This window comes from Acomys minous (genome assembly GCF_964271855.1).
Source record: "Acomys minous genome assembly, chromosome: 17".
NCBI lineage: Eukaryota > Metazoa > Chordata > Mammalia > Rodentia > Muridae > Acomys > Acomys minous.
In genome coordinates this window covers 21,720,636-21,734,415 of record NC_140500.1, presented here as the reverse complement: position 1 = coordinate 21,734,415, position 13,780 = coordinate 21,720,636, and the positions used below count along the sequence as shown (strand labels likewise).

At 50.5% G+C, this 13,780-nt stretch overlaps 2 protein-coding genes across 2 annotated transcripts; one reads left to right on the top strand and one right to left on the bottom strand.

The window, feature by feature from the left end:
- The first annotated feature begins 82 nt into the window (after nt 1–82).
- On the top strand, nt 83–4,010 carry CDCA3 (cell division cycle associated 3). Its single transcript, XM_084765159.1, has 6 exons — nt 83–751; nt 973–1,120; nt 1,613–1,739; nt 2,563–2,856; nt 2,983–3,086; nt 3,400–4,010. Exons 2-6 carry the CDS (start codon nt 1,001–1,003, stop codon nt 3,553–3,555), a joined length of 801 nt encoding a protein of 266 aa, XP_084621285.1. The 5' UTR covers nt 83–751; nt 973–1,000; the 3' UTR covers nt 3,556–4,010.
- A 520-nt stretch (nt 4,011–4,530) lies between these two features.
- On the bottom strand, nt 4,531–13,559 carry GNB3 (G protein subunit beta 3). The gene is made up of 10 exons (XM_084765137.1): nt 13,445–13,559; nt 13,183–13,269; nt 12,870–12,908; nt 11,269–11,375; nt 11,113–11,176; nt 10,818–10,980; nt 10,639–10,705; nt 10,344–10,545; nt 6,390–6,606; nt 4,531–5,132 (listed from the first exon to the last, which is right to left on the bottom strand). The coding sequence occupies exons 2-10, from the start codon at nt 13,237–13,239 to the stop codon at nt 5,026–5,028; spliced, it is 1,023 nt and encodes a 340-aa protein (XP_084621263.1). The 5' UTR covers nt 13,240–13,269; nt 13,445–13,559; the 3' UTR covers nt 4,531–5,025.
- Nucleotides 13,560–13,780: the final 221 nt, after the last annotated feature.

The window sequence follows — 13,780 nt, the reverse complement described above, 5'->3', positions numbered from 1 at the left end:
CCCCTGGTGCTCCGCCCTCTGTCCACTCTCCGCGAACGCCAATAAAAAGCGCTGCTGGGACAACTGCTGGTCGGAAGGACCAATCCCGCTCTGCCAGGGCAGGCGCGCAGGTGGAGGCGCCGAGAGGGCCAGGGGTTGCTGGGGCTCTGACTCAAGGGCTCTAGAAGTAGAGTCCCTTTCGCGGAAGAGCAGAAACTGCGGGTTGTTTAAACCCAGTGATTACTGAAACTTTGCCAAGGACTCGTCCAATCGGAAAGCAGATGGGCACTTGTCCTCTTGGTATTTGAAAAGCAGTAGCCAATGAAGCGGACTTTGAGAGATGTGTGGTAACTCCGCCAACCAATAAGGATTGCTGTCTCGCCTTAGGCAAACCATCGTAACTCGCTCTCCAGCGAGTTTTGTGCATATACTTTATTAATCTCATTCTATTTTGCTTAACAAAACATAAAAGCTAAGCAGCACTCAACAAGATCTCAAATCGACCGCTGACAGGCTCATACTGAACAAAAGTCCCCGGCTCACGGGAGGGCAAGCCAGTCCTCAGCGCATTGGCCAGTCCTCAATAATAGACACCCTCCAGACCAATGGCTTTGTGCTCTAATGGGCGCACGTCCCCACAACTGGCCTATGAGAGTCGGCTTCGGTTCAGCCAATAGGGTCAGGGCAGGGGGCGTGGCGGGAAGTTTGAAACCCCTGGCTTTTGGAGTTGTTTCTCGAGTTGGTAACTTCCCAGTGGCCGAGCTGGGGCCCGGTAAGTGATGCGAGTAAATTTATTGGGTAAATCCGAAAATCTACTTTAGAAAGCTCAACTCATTATCCCCGAAGAGGTCCCTGGGCTAGGGGCCTGGAAGTTTCTCTGCTGGAAACTGGGAAGATAGGGTGGGTCTGGGGTCAGAGGTCCGACACAGAGGCGGGTAAGCTCCGAGACCGGAGTCGCTCCTGACGAACGTCCCTTCCTCCACGTCTGCACAGCCGGGCCCCGTCCCCACCCCTAGTGGAGATGGGTTCTACTCAGAGCGTCTCGGGCACTCCAGCACGACCTCTGCCCCACAATAAGCATCTGGCTCGAGTAGCAGACCCTCGTTCACCTAGTGCCGGCATCCAGCGCACTCCTATTCAGGTATGCTGGGCTCGGGGAGGGTATGCAGAGAAGTTGTCTCTGCCTAACTTGTTTCTGTACGAGTCCTCATCCCCCTGCCCTGGAACTTTACTTTCTGCATTCTTCCCCCTCCTTCTTTATTATTATTTGTTTTGATGTTCTAATATAATCTCATCATTTTTGCCTTTACTTTCCTCCCTCCAAACCCTACCCTCCTTGCTGTCTTCCAAAATCATGCTCTTTCTTCATTAACTGGATTTCTGCTTTGTTTGTTTGAGACAGGGTTTCTCTGTGTAACAACAGAGCCCTGGCCTCACTTTGTAGAACAGGCCGGCATCGAACTTACAGAGTACTGAGATAAAAGGCATGTGCCACCGCCGTGCCACCAACTTTCTGCATTCTTAATGTGCGTCAGGCAGGCTGCATATCCGTGGGCATCAGCAGTTCTGGCTGGGAATATGGGGAGGAGATAAAATCAGGGCCCAGACTTATTCTAACTTATGGTATTGACAGGTGGAGAGCTCTCCACAGCCAAGCCTAATGACAGAACAGCTGAACAGTCTTAAACAGGCACAAGACCCGGATCCCCGCTCTCCTACTCTTGGCATTGCACGGACGCCCATGAAGATCAGTGGTGCTGGTAAGTGATGGGCCCAGGGAATGCTGGCGAAACCTACACCTATTCAATGCCAGCATCAAGACCATTTTTGTTTTACTGTTTTTGTTTTTGTTTTTTCTTTATTATTATTATTTTTTTATTCAGATTACATCTCAATTTTTATCCCCTTGCTTGTCTCCTCCCGTTCCTCCCTCCCTCCCTCTTTCACCCTATTCCCCTCCCCTAGGTCTGTGACAGAAGGGGACCTCCTCCCCCACCATATGGTCACAGCCTATCAAGTCTCATCTTGGTAGACTTCTTTTGCTTGTTTTTTGTTGTGCTGGGGTTTGAACCAAAGGTCTTGAGCATGCCAGGGGCTCCATCCTCCTGTTTTGGACCTTTCTCACTTAAACTTTTTTTTTTCTTAACATTTATATGTGTGTGTGGGCACGCACTTGGCACAGTTCATGTGTGAAGGTCAGAGGACAACATTAGGGAGTCAGTTCTCTCCTACCGTGTAGCTTCTTTGGATCCAACTCAGGCAACAAGCTCCTTTATCTACTAATGTGGCGTTTTTCTCTTTTCCTTTTTTTTTTTTTTTTTTTTTAAGACTAGGTCTGGAACTTGAGGCAATCCTACTTTAGTACTGAGAGTGCTAAAACTGTAGGGATGCGGTACGATGCCCAGTTCCCCTGGCCCAGTTGGGATGAAACCCAGCCCTCCTGCTTGTGTTTACACTCTGAACCACACCCTTCTCCATAGTTTGTTTCCTCCCATCTTGGATTCCCTCTGAGCATGCGCCCCTTTATCTCTTCCCCCTTGCTTGTATCACAAGGCCACAGCTTGTTTTCCTTCTTTCCTCTAGATACTAAGAGTCCGCTGGTGAAAGAGCTGAGTGAAGTATTTGAGACCGAAGTGTCCAAAGCGCTTTCCTCCCCAGAGCTTGCTCTGCCCCAGGAAACGCCTTTATCTTCTGAACTAGAGCTGCCTTTGGATTCTCAGTTATCCCTTGATGACCAGTTGCTGCCTAGGAGCCAGGCTGAACTCCCCTCCAAACTGATGGTTACCAAGGAGGAAACAAAACAATCCACAGAGACCGTAGTGGCCAGCCAGAACTCAGACAAGCCCTGCCGAGATCCAGAGACCCCCCAGTCTTCAGGTACAAAATCGAAGAGCGAGATGGGGGAGGAGAAGCTGGGACCTTGTCCTGGGATAACGGATGAAGAATAAACCGTAAGCCGTCAACTTTGATTCCTTACTTTAACAAAACCTTTCTTAACCATAGGTTCTAAGCGCAGTAGACGGAAAGCCAACAGCAAGGTGCTAGGGAGGTCCCCTCTCACCATCCTGCAGGATGACAACTCCCCTGGGACCTTGACACTACGACAGGTAAAGGATGAGAGGGTGAAAATTGCCACGAAGATACGGCCAGAGAGATGGCTCAGCGGTTAAGAGCACTCATGGGCTGCTCTTCCAGAGGTTCTGAGTTCAACACCCACAACCACTTAGTGGCTCATAACCATCTATAATGGGATCTGATGCCCTCTTCTGTCATGCAGGCATACATGCACATAGAGCATTTATATATATAAATAATATATAAATATTATATATACATATATAAAATATTTAAAGGGGAGAAAACGAGCATCGCTTCTCCCTAACAGCATCCCTCTGGCCCCACACTTACTTCCTTCTGCAGGGTAAGCGGCCATCTCCCCTAAGTGAAAATATTAAGGACCTGAAGGAAGGAGCCATTCTTGGAACTGGAAGATTTCTGAAAACTGGAGGAGGCGCATGGGAACAAAACCAGGACCATGACAAGGAAAACCAGCACTTTGCTTTGATGGAGAGCTAGGGCCACGCTGCCCTCTCCCCGGGCTGGTGACAGGCTGCATTCTTCACCTCTTCGTCCCAAATGGCACCGAGGACAGTCCTGTTTTCTGAGTCCTCCCAGGCTACCAACTCTGGTAGTTGGCCATTATTCTTTGATGTTTTGTGTGTTTCTTGTATATTAAAGGAGATGGTTTTAAATGATACTTTAAAAAGTTAGAGCAAAGCTGCACTGGGTCTTCTGTGTGTAGAACGGCAGCCTGGGGCCCATGGGGCCTGGATACAATCCTCTCCTGCCACTTCGGAGCCTCTCATGTAGCTTACGTTGTGATGTCCCCAGGGCTCTGCCCTTCTCTCCTCTTCCCCTTTTGTTTGCATTTAGCTATTACTTACCTGCTCCTGATAATTTTCAGGTCCCTCTCTCCAGGTAATGCACTCACCATTAATTTCCCTAAAATAAACTCTATGAGCTTTCCCTAAGATTGGTCATCATATTGAATTCCTCCTGTTCAGAAAGACAGATCTGTGAGGTTGTCACTAGATCCTGGTGAGTCTATGTATTTTAATCTCTTCTGTTTTGCCACGTGTGTGCACGCATAAGCGTAAGTGTGCGTGTACATGTGTATGTGTGTGCATGTGTGTTGCTGGAGAGTGAACCCAGAGCTTTGCTCATGTTAGGCAAGTACTTTATTACTGAACTGCATACTCAGCCCCACTCCTGCCGCCCCTGCGTTTCTTACCCCCAGCCTCTCTTTTCATTTCACCACCGTAAACTTGTTTTTCTGACAAGCTCACTGCCCCATGTGAAACTCTTTAATGACCTGCAGGGCCCCTTGTCATCGAACTCCTGTCAGCTCTGCACCTGTTATGACTGTCGTCCATGGCAAGCTGTTACACACTCCCCAGCCACTCAGCCTCCCTGTGAGACTTCCGCTCCTGCCCACAGTCTACCTAGTACTTAGCCTTTATCCTAGCATTTGTAATATCTTGTTGTCCATTAATGGGACCTGGGAATTTTTGGAGCACAAAGGGGGCAGAAGCCAGACATCACAGAGGTACCAGGATGCTACGTTTTATTAGGTAATAAGAAAGGGGGGGGGGGGAAGGATAGAAAAGGAGAAAGTGTAAAAGGAAGGGAGCCAGGAGACCAGTAGTGACAGCCATAGTCGTGGGCTGAGCACCTTGGCCATTCCAGGTCTGGACAAAGGCTATGGTAGCCCAGGGGGACTCTAGAGTGGGGAAGGGGTCATCCTGTTTATTAAGGGGGAAGCCGTGCTGACTAAGGAGAGGGGAGACCATGGGAGGAAATGGGGCAGTTCTTTGCCCTTGTGTCCCTGATGCTTCCAAAGGCACACTCCCATAATCCCCACTGCTCTCAAAGGGAAACTTACTGGGAATGGCCCCCGGGATATAGAAGACTGACCCTAAGGAGATGGGGCATGGAAGGAAGCAGTGAGAATCCTCATGGCATTCCTCCTCTCTTCCTCTAGCCGCCTCAGTTCCAGATTTTGAGGAAGCTGTCCCAGGAACCAGTGGCCACAGCCATCCCATCAGCTGTGACCCCCAGGCAGCTGACTCTGTTGTCATGGCCAGAGAGTATGCCTGAGGGAGAGAGAAACGAGTCAGCCTGCTTTGTCACAGTGTGTGAGGGTCTGTGCTTCAGCAGTGGCACACGCCTTTAATCCCAATACTCGGGAGACAGGCAGGATCTCTGTGAGTTCAAGGCCAGCCTGGTCTACAGAGATAGTTCTAGGGTAGCCAGGGCTACACAGGAAAACCCTGTGTACCGAACAGAAGCCCTAGCTTGGGAGGACTAGACAGACTACCTTGACAGAGACTAAGGAACTGAAGGAAGCTAGCCCTGAGGAGAGGGATTTCTTGTCAGGAGAACGTGAGTCACTGGTGGGGTAAAGGTAAACTGATTAGTACAGTATGCTGTGGGGAGGCCAGGCACACTTTGAAGGGCCCAAAAAAGGGGTCCTTTGTTTCCAGGTTAAAAAAAAAAAAAAAAAGCAAGCCCCAGCGGCTGAAGAGGTGGCTCAGAGGTTAAGAGCTCTTCCAAAGGTCCCTAGTTCAATTCCCTGCAACCACATGGTGGCTTAAGACCATCTGTAATGAGATTTGATACCTTCTTGTGGGCAGGAGCACATGCCTGCAGAATACTATATAAATTATATATATATAAAATAAAGCAAGCCCCAGGGGAATGACCTTTATAAGTAAACTGAGAAAGTAAACACCTGAATAGGATCTGCAGTCTACCTCTGGAGTATGTGTTCTTTTCATTCAGTTGTTGGTCTCTCCTGATAGAAGCCAGACTGTCTTTTTCTACTCTAGGCTAGACTAATGCTAGAAAAGGCCCCAGGCTAGACCCTGGACCTTGGTGTCCTCTCCATCCTCAATTCACTCCCATCCACACTTCCCTGAGGCTGTCCCAACACTGTATGGACCTGAAGCCTCAGGTACCCAAAAGACCGGACATTTAAGGTACACAGGTTTGGGGGTACCCAGAAGGAGCAGGCATGACACTAGGCAGGGGAAGGGCTGCTTAGAGCACTTCCTGTTTGGTGAGCCTGGTCTTAGTTTCAGGAGCAAAGGGTGGTGGTCTCCAAGGCTTCAGGTAAGCAACAATTAGGGAACAGCTTTAAGAGGGTCCCTTTAATCCCAGCATTCCGGAGGCAGAGGCAGGCGGATGGCTGTGAGTTCGAGGATAGTCTGGTCTACAAAGCGAGTCCAGGACAGCCAGGGCTACACAGAGAAACCCTGTCTCAAAAAAACAAAATAAATAAATAAATAAATAAATAATAAAGGTTTCGGTGGGAAGGACGGAGGGCTGGGAAGTCTGGGGCACACCCTTACCGACACGCTCACACTTCATAGAGTCCCAAACATTGCAGTTGAAATCATCATAGCCTGCGAAGAGCAGGCGGCCACTGAGCGAGAAGGCTACGGACGTGATGCCACAGATGATGCTCTCATGGGAGTAGGCAGTCAGTTCCTGGTCTGCCCTTAGGTCAAAGAGGCGGCAGGAGGCGTCGTCTGAGCCGGTGCAGATGGCCTCGCCATTGGGAAAGAACTGAGGATACAGGTAAAAAGTGGTCAAGGCTCTTGCCCTGGGCGGCCTTGCCTTCCTGCCTGCTTCTTGGCTCCCAATGGGGAGTCACTTCTCCCAGCTTCTGTGTCTGTTGCTTGGTAGGGTGAGGCAGCCAGCTGCAGCATAGTTGTCCACTACTGTATTTTTATAGCTCTCTCTGCCCCTGACTGCAGCACTATAGGCCGGCATCATTCCATCCTGCAGGCAAGAGCCGCAAAATTTCCCATGACCACACAACCGAAAGACCAGACGCCTACAACTAGTACCTTAATGGACTAGATCAGGGTGTGTAAGAACAGCCCAAGGTCCAAGCATATAACCTGACTGCCATCATGAAGAATAACAGGTATGCTTGGAGAGAAATTATAGAAAACTGGTGTGTTCTTATCAAAAAAGATATAATATTAGCTAAGTGTGGTGCCTTTAATCCCAGCACTCAGGGAGGCAGATCTCTGTGAGTTCAAGGCCAGTCTGGTCTACAAAGCAAGTCTGGGACAGCCAAGGCTACACAGAGAAACCCTGTCTCAAAAACAAAAACAGGCTGGAGAGATGGCTCAGAGGTTAAGAGTACTGTCTGCTCTTTCAGAATTCCTGAGTTCAATTCCCAGCAACCACATGGTGGCTCATAGCCATCTATAATGAGATCTGGTGCCCTCTTCTGACATGCAGGCAGAACACTGTGTACGTAATAAATAAATAAGTCTTAAAAAGAAAAAGAAAAAGAAAACAACAAACATAATAACAACAAATGTTGCTGGGCAGTGGTGGTGCACACCTTTAATCCCAGCACTTGGGAGGCAGAGGCAAACAGCTAGTTCAAGAGAAACCCTGTCTCGAAAAACAAAAACAAACCAATGAAAAACGGGTGTGTGGCATTTGCCTGTAATCCTAGCACTCAAGGAAGCAGAGACAGGCAGATCTCTGTAAGTTTAAGGCCAGCCTGGTCTACAAAGTGAGTCCAGGACAGCCAAGGCTACACAGAGAAAGCCTACCTCAGTGGGGGTGGGGGGAGATAATGTCAGACTCTAGAAAAGTAGAAGAGTGGTTCCAGGCTAGAGACAAAAAAGTGTGGCACGGATATGCATGAGACTTACTGGTTAAATTTGAATATGAACTACAGTATTCTGTATATGTTGAATTTCCTGGTTCTCCAAATTATACCGGCCCTGAAAAGACGGCTCAGGAGTTAAGAGCAGATCCGGGTTCAATCCCTAGCACCCGCATGGCGACAGGCATGCGCACAGTGCACAGATATATATGCAAGCAAAACACTCATACACATAAGACTTACACCGTAGCCTTTTATACCTGTAATCTTAGCACTTGGGAGGTTAAGGCAAGGAGAATTGCTTCAAGCTCAAGGCTAGCCTAGGTTATAAAGTGGGTGCCAGTCAAGCCTGGACAACTCAATGAGATTGTCGCAGAAGCCAGAAGGAAGGACTGAGGAGACAGCTCATTAGCCTTCACCTGGGCTCATCCTATAGCGTGACGGAAATAAAACATGGAGGGGACAGGAGCTCCACAAGGAGACTGATGGAGCCAACAAATCTGGGCCTAGGTGGTGCTGGTGGGGCAGCTGCAGAGACTGATGCACCAACCAAGGATTGGGCATGGTCAGGACCTAGACCCTCTGCTCAGATATAGTAGGTAGGCAGCACAGTCTCCTTGTGGGTCCCATAATCCGGGGAGTAGGGGCTGCCTCAGATGTGGACTCTAGTGCCCACTGGTTGATCACTTCCCCCTGATGGGGTTCTCAGGAAGAGCACACAGGCAGTCCAGACGAGACTTGACGGGCTGGGATCAGATGATAGGGGAGGAGGGCTCCCCCTTTCTGAGGACTAGGGGAGTGGGGAGGGGGCGATGAAAGAGGGAGGGTGGGACCAGGAGGAGATGAGGGAGGGCGCCACAATTGGGATGTAAAGTGAACAAATTAAAAAGAAAACTTTAAAAAAAAATTTAAATGAGCCCGGGCGTGGTGGCGCACGCCTTTAATCCCAGCACCCAGGAGGTAGAGGTAGGCGGATCGCTGTGAGTTCGAGGCCAGCCTGGTCCATAAAGCTAGTTCAGGACAGCCAAGGCTACACAGAGAAACTGTCTCGAAAAACCACAAAAAACACAAAACAAAACAAAAAAATTTTTTAAATGTGTGGGAAATAGAGTAACACCTGGGGTGGGGGGGTGGGGGGAAGGGGCACAGGGGGATGGGGTGGGGGGCAGGGGGGATGTGCTCAACAGGTAAAAAGGATTTGCTACACAAGTACACAAGCCTGATGGCCTGAGTTTGATCTCCAGAACTCACAGTGGAAGAAGAGGACTGACCCCCCAAAAGTTGTTTTCTGACTAGCTCCACCACATGTACATCACAGACTGAAAATAATTTTTTAAAAATTAAAAACTTGAGGCCGGGCGTGGTGGCGCACGCCTTTAATCCCAGCACTCAGGAGGCAGAGGCGGGCGGATCGCTGTGAATTCGAGGCCAGCCTGGTCTACAAAGCGAGTCCAGGACAGCCAAGGCTACACAGAGAAACCCTGTCTCGAAAAAAAAAAAACAAAAAATAAAACAAAAAATAAAATAAAAAAACAAAAAAAAAATTAAAAACTTGGCTAGGCAGTGGTGCTGCACGCCTTTAATCCCAACGCTTGTGAGGTAAGAGGCTGGCAGATCTCTGAGTGTGAGGCCAGCCTGGTCTACAGAGCAAATTGCAGTCGCTAGCCAGAGCTATAGCATGCTAGAGCTATAGAGTGAAACCTTGTTTTTGGGGGGCAGAGGCAGGGGAGGGTTTTTTGTTGTTGTTGTTGTTGTTTTTTTTTTTTTGGTTTTTCGAGACAGGGTTTCTCTGTGTAGCCTTGGCCATCCTGGACTCACTTTGTAGACTAGGCTGGCCTCGAACTCACAGCGATCCACTTGCCTCTGCCTCCCGAGTGCTGGGATTAAAGGTGTGTGCCACCACCACCTGGCTGGGAGGTATTTTTTAACTTATGACTTAGGGCTGGAGAGATGGCTCAGCAGCTAAGAGCACTTGCTCTTGCAGAGGCCCCAAGTTCAGTTCCCAGCACCCACATGACAGCTGATAACTGTGACTCCAGTTTCAGGGAATCCAGCACCCTCTTCTGCCCTCCAGGAAGTATTTAAAGGGGGCAGAACCATGATATATGTAATCTACTCTCAAACGACCCAGGAAGGAGGACCTAGGGGGGGACCCTTGTCTAACGTGTAAAAAGCTCTGAGTTGGATCTGAGAATAGAGAACAGAGGGGAGGATCTGAGTGTGTGTGTGTGTGTGTGTGTGCGCGTGTGTGTATGTGCATGTGCATGCACACACACGTGTCTAGAGACAAGGGTCAAGCAAAAGTAGCAAAATATTTACAGTGGATCTGGGTAAAGCAGATATAGGGTTTCTTGCTATTGGCTTTGAAACTATCCTCTAAGATAAAATTATTTTTAAAAATTACAAGGAAAGGGGGCCGGGCGTGGTGGCGCACCCCTTTAATCCCAGCACTCGGGAGGCAGAGGCAAACGGATCGCTGTGAGTTCGAGGCCAGCCTGGTCTACAAAGTGAGTCCAGGACAGTCAAGGCTACACAGAGAAACCCTGTCTCGAAAAACCAAAAAAAAAAAAAAAAAAAAAATTACAAGGAAAGGGCACTGAGGAAGTGGGTCAGAGATTGTGCATTGGGGTCTAGGGTAGTTCCTGAAGGCCACACCTAGAGGGACACTCACACAGATAGCATTGATGTCCGATTCATGGCCAGTGAAAGTCTGACGACAGGTCCCTTCCCTCACATCCCAGAGCTTGGCGCTGGCATCACAAGCTCCCGAAATGAAGAGTTTGTAGTCTGGGGACACAGCCAGGCTCATGCAGTCACCAGTGTGTCCCACAAACACTGTTTTCTGCTGCCCCGTCTCAATGTCCCACAAGGCACTGCCAGGAGAGAAGGGGCCCATTGAAGAGAAAAGGTCACAGTTGCCCAGGACAGGATGACCTGCCTCAGCACCCACGACATTCACCCCTTACCACGTGGTGTCCCCAGAGCTGGTCACGATGTTGTTGTCATCCAGGAAGCGGCAACAGGAGAGATAACCTGGAGGTGGTTAGAAGGACAGTTCCCTGGCTCCAGGTCACAACTGGCCCAGGGACCTGGACTTTATTTAACTTTCTTTTACCCTTTACACAGCAGAAAGAGTCCTTCGCACCTGTGTGGGCGGAGAGTTCCCGGCTGACTTTCACATTGCCCTCACGGGACTTGAGGTTGTAGATTGAGCACATGTTGTCCAGCCCCCCACACGCCACAAAGTTCCCTGACGGCGCGTAGGCACAGGTCATGACCCAGGAGGAACGCAGTGGGATAGCGTGCACCTGCAGAGAGGGTAGATTTGGGGCAGGTGAGACTGTGCTTCCGGTGAACGGGGCAGAGAGCTTAGGCATAGCACCCCCCCAGGATGGATGGAGGGTCCTTCCTGGAGGATGGTCAGTAGGAAGGACTGATACCTTATTAGTGGTGTAAGTGTCCCACACGATCAGCTTTCCATCCTGCGAGGCACTTACCAGCAGCCTGGAGAGAGGGCACCTGTGTCATCCATCCCGGTTTTTTTTTTTTTTTTTACCCTGCCTCCCTCTCCCCTTCAGACCCCTGTGGATCCTCACTTAGAGTCAGTGGCCCAGTGCATGGCATAGATCTTGGCCAGGTGTCCCCTTAATGTCCTCCGCGTCCTCATCTGGACTCGTCCCACCACCTCTAGGCCAGACACAAGCTGCAGAGAAAAGGGTATTGGGTTTCACGTGTCAGCAAAGGCCCCTGCTCCTTATGAGCTTCTGCTGGGAACCAGACACTTGAGCGGGTTCCCTAACATTAGAGAAAGAGGTCCCCGGCCTAGAGTGACTGAGCCCCCTACAGTAGGCAGGTGTTTGGATACCATTGCCAAATGGTATAGTAAGTGTTTAGCATAGTGACTCCAAATTGAGATGGAGGGGGAACTGCTGCTCTGGAGATAGCCCCCCACCTTGAACAATTTCAAGCTGTTGCTATGAGGTCGCTGAACATAAACTTGGAGCGAGATACACCCAGGTGACAGCGCACTGCTAGGCGTCTGCTCTCACACACCAGCCGCACACAGGCGACACACGTGACGTTTGCCGTCAGCCGGGACTGCACCTGCTGAAATCCCGACCTCCACCCCTTCAGCCACAACCAGCCTCCTAGCTGCTAAACCTCCGGAGGCCACAGGCCAGGTCTGCCGTATTTTGTCACCTTCAGCAAGTCATCACACCTTTCTCTGGGCTTATTATCTTACAGAGTTGCCATGGATATCATACAGAATTATGTCAAGTGTCTGGCCCAGTGTCTTTTTCATGTTTACTCTTATGAACATATTTAATACAATCGGCTCTATTGTCTCCCCACCCCACCCCCCACCCCCACCCTCGCACCCCAGCACTGTGGACTGAACTTAGGACCTCAGGTGCGGTAGCTTAGAACTCTATCGCTGGGCTATATCCCCAGGCCCTTTGTACTCTTTTAATATAATATTTCTATTAGTTATGTGGTAACCTCACCCATGCACGCAATGCATGCTCATCATACTCACCCCTACTTCTCCTAACTCCTCCCACATCCACCCTCCCCCTCCTCCCCCTACCCAACTTCATGTCTTCTTTTAAAAGGATTTATCTCTCTTTTCATAGCTCAACTCTTTACTTTGCGACAGGCTGGTCTTAAACCCACTCCGCAGGCCAGGCATGCCTTGAATTTTCAATCCTGCCTCGGTCTTCCATGTAGCTAGATTGCGAGTCTGTGCTACCTGACATGGCTTGGTGAATCAAGTCTAAGGAACAGTATTACCAAGGGCATCACCAAGGGAGAAACAATAGGGCGACAAGGTTATCACGTCTTGTTAGATGCATCTCGGTTTTAGAGAAATCGGTGAAGAAACGTGCATCTCAGAAGCCACGGTCTTAGACAACCGTCAATTCGAGTCTATGAGAGATCCTGCATACCCTCCGGGTCCTTACTGCTCAGGTTGAAGGGGGACAAGACCAGTGTCTGTCTTCAGCATCCAATATAATGGCTGGCCCAGAGCAGATCTTAAGAGGTGTTTGTTGAATTGAATCATGAATGTCTTTCCTCACTTCAAGGACATGATGTACTAAAAGCTCAGGCGGCAGTATGGTCATGATCCTGAGGTGCTCGGTCAGTCCCCTTCCCTCCTACCCTGTCCCGCTTGCTTCCGAGGGGCAGAAGGTCTCACCTCAGCCAGGGTGATGTCCGCACAGGCTTTCCGAGCATCCTGTGGGGGAAAGCAGGCATCAGGGAGGCTATGGTAGGGTGGGGGTGGGGGACACACATGCACCTCACATGTGGGTGGGTGTGGGGCTCTTGCAGGTGGGCAGTGGTCTCAAATGTGAGATCCTCAAATTTAAAGTCTCTGAATCCTTCCAGGCCAGAGGTCTCTAAAGTGTCACCCAAGAGTGAGCCCAGCCCCCCTCCCCCAGGCCACACCCCCACATGTCCTGAGTTCTCTTTTCCAGGGTCCCCAGAACAAGCAAGGGCTCTGGGGTTACAGCAATCTGCTTCTTGAGCTGCTCCGCTTCCTGCCTCAACTGCTCCATCTCCCCCATGGCACACAGGATGAGGGGTAGTTCTGCCTCCTGCCGGGAACATGGAACAGGTGTTGAGGAGTGCCCATCAGACCGTGTTTCTGTCCCTTCCGTCCTACCCTACTCTTGAGAGCCGTATCCCTCCTGGGTATCAATCCCAGCCCTGCCTGAGCCCTCCCTGTGGGCCCCCAGCCCCAGAGGGCAGAGCTGGCCAGCTCCCTCTTACTTGGGCTCTAGCTGGACGTCTCCCAGGTTTCCGCTTTCCAGGCGCCTCCTCACTCTCTTCAGCTGCGATGCCTGCCTGTCACCTGCCCCCCTCTGCTGCCAGAGGAGCTGGCCTGGCCTGGCCCCGACTGGGAACTGGGGGGGGGGGGGCGGGGAGGGACTGACAGGGAAGGGTAAGTCCAGCAACAACCACGTCAGGCAAATGAAATCAGCTGCCAGGGGTGGGGAAGAGGCCAGGGGGGGAGGTGTGAGGCTTCTAGAGACTTGGGCTAGCCTGGAGGGGTGGGGAGCAGGCCAGTGAGCCAGAGAAGAACAGCACAGCCCCCCTCTCACCCAG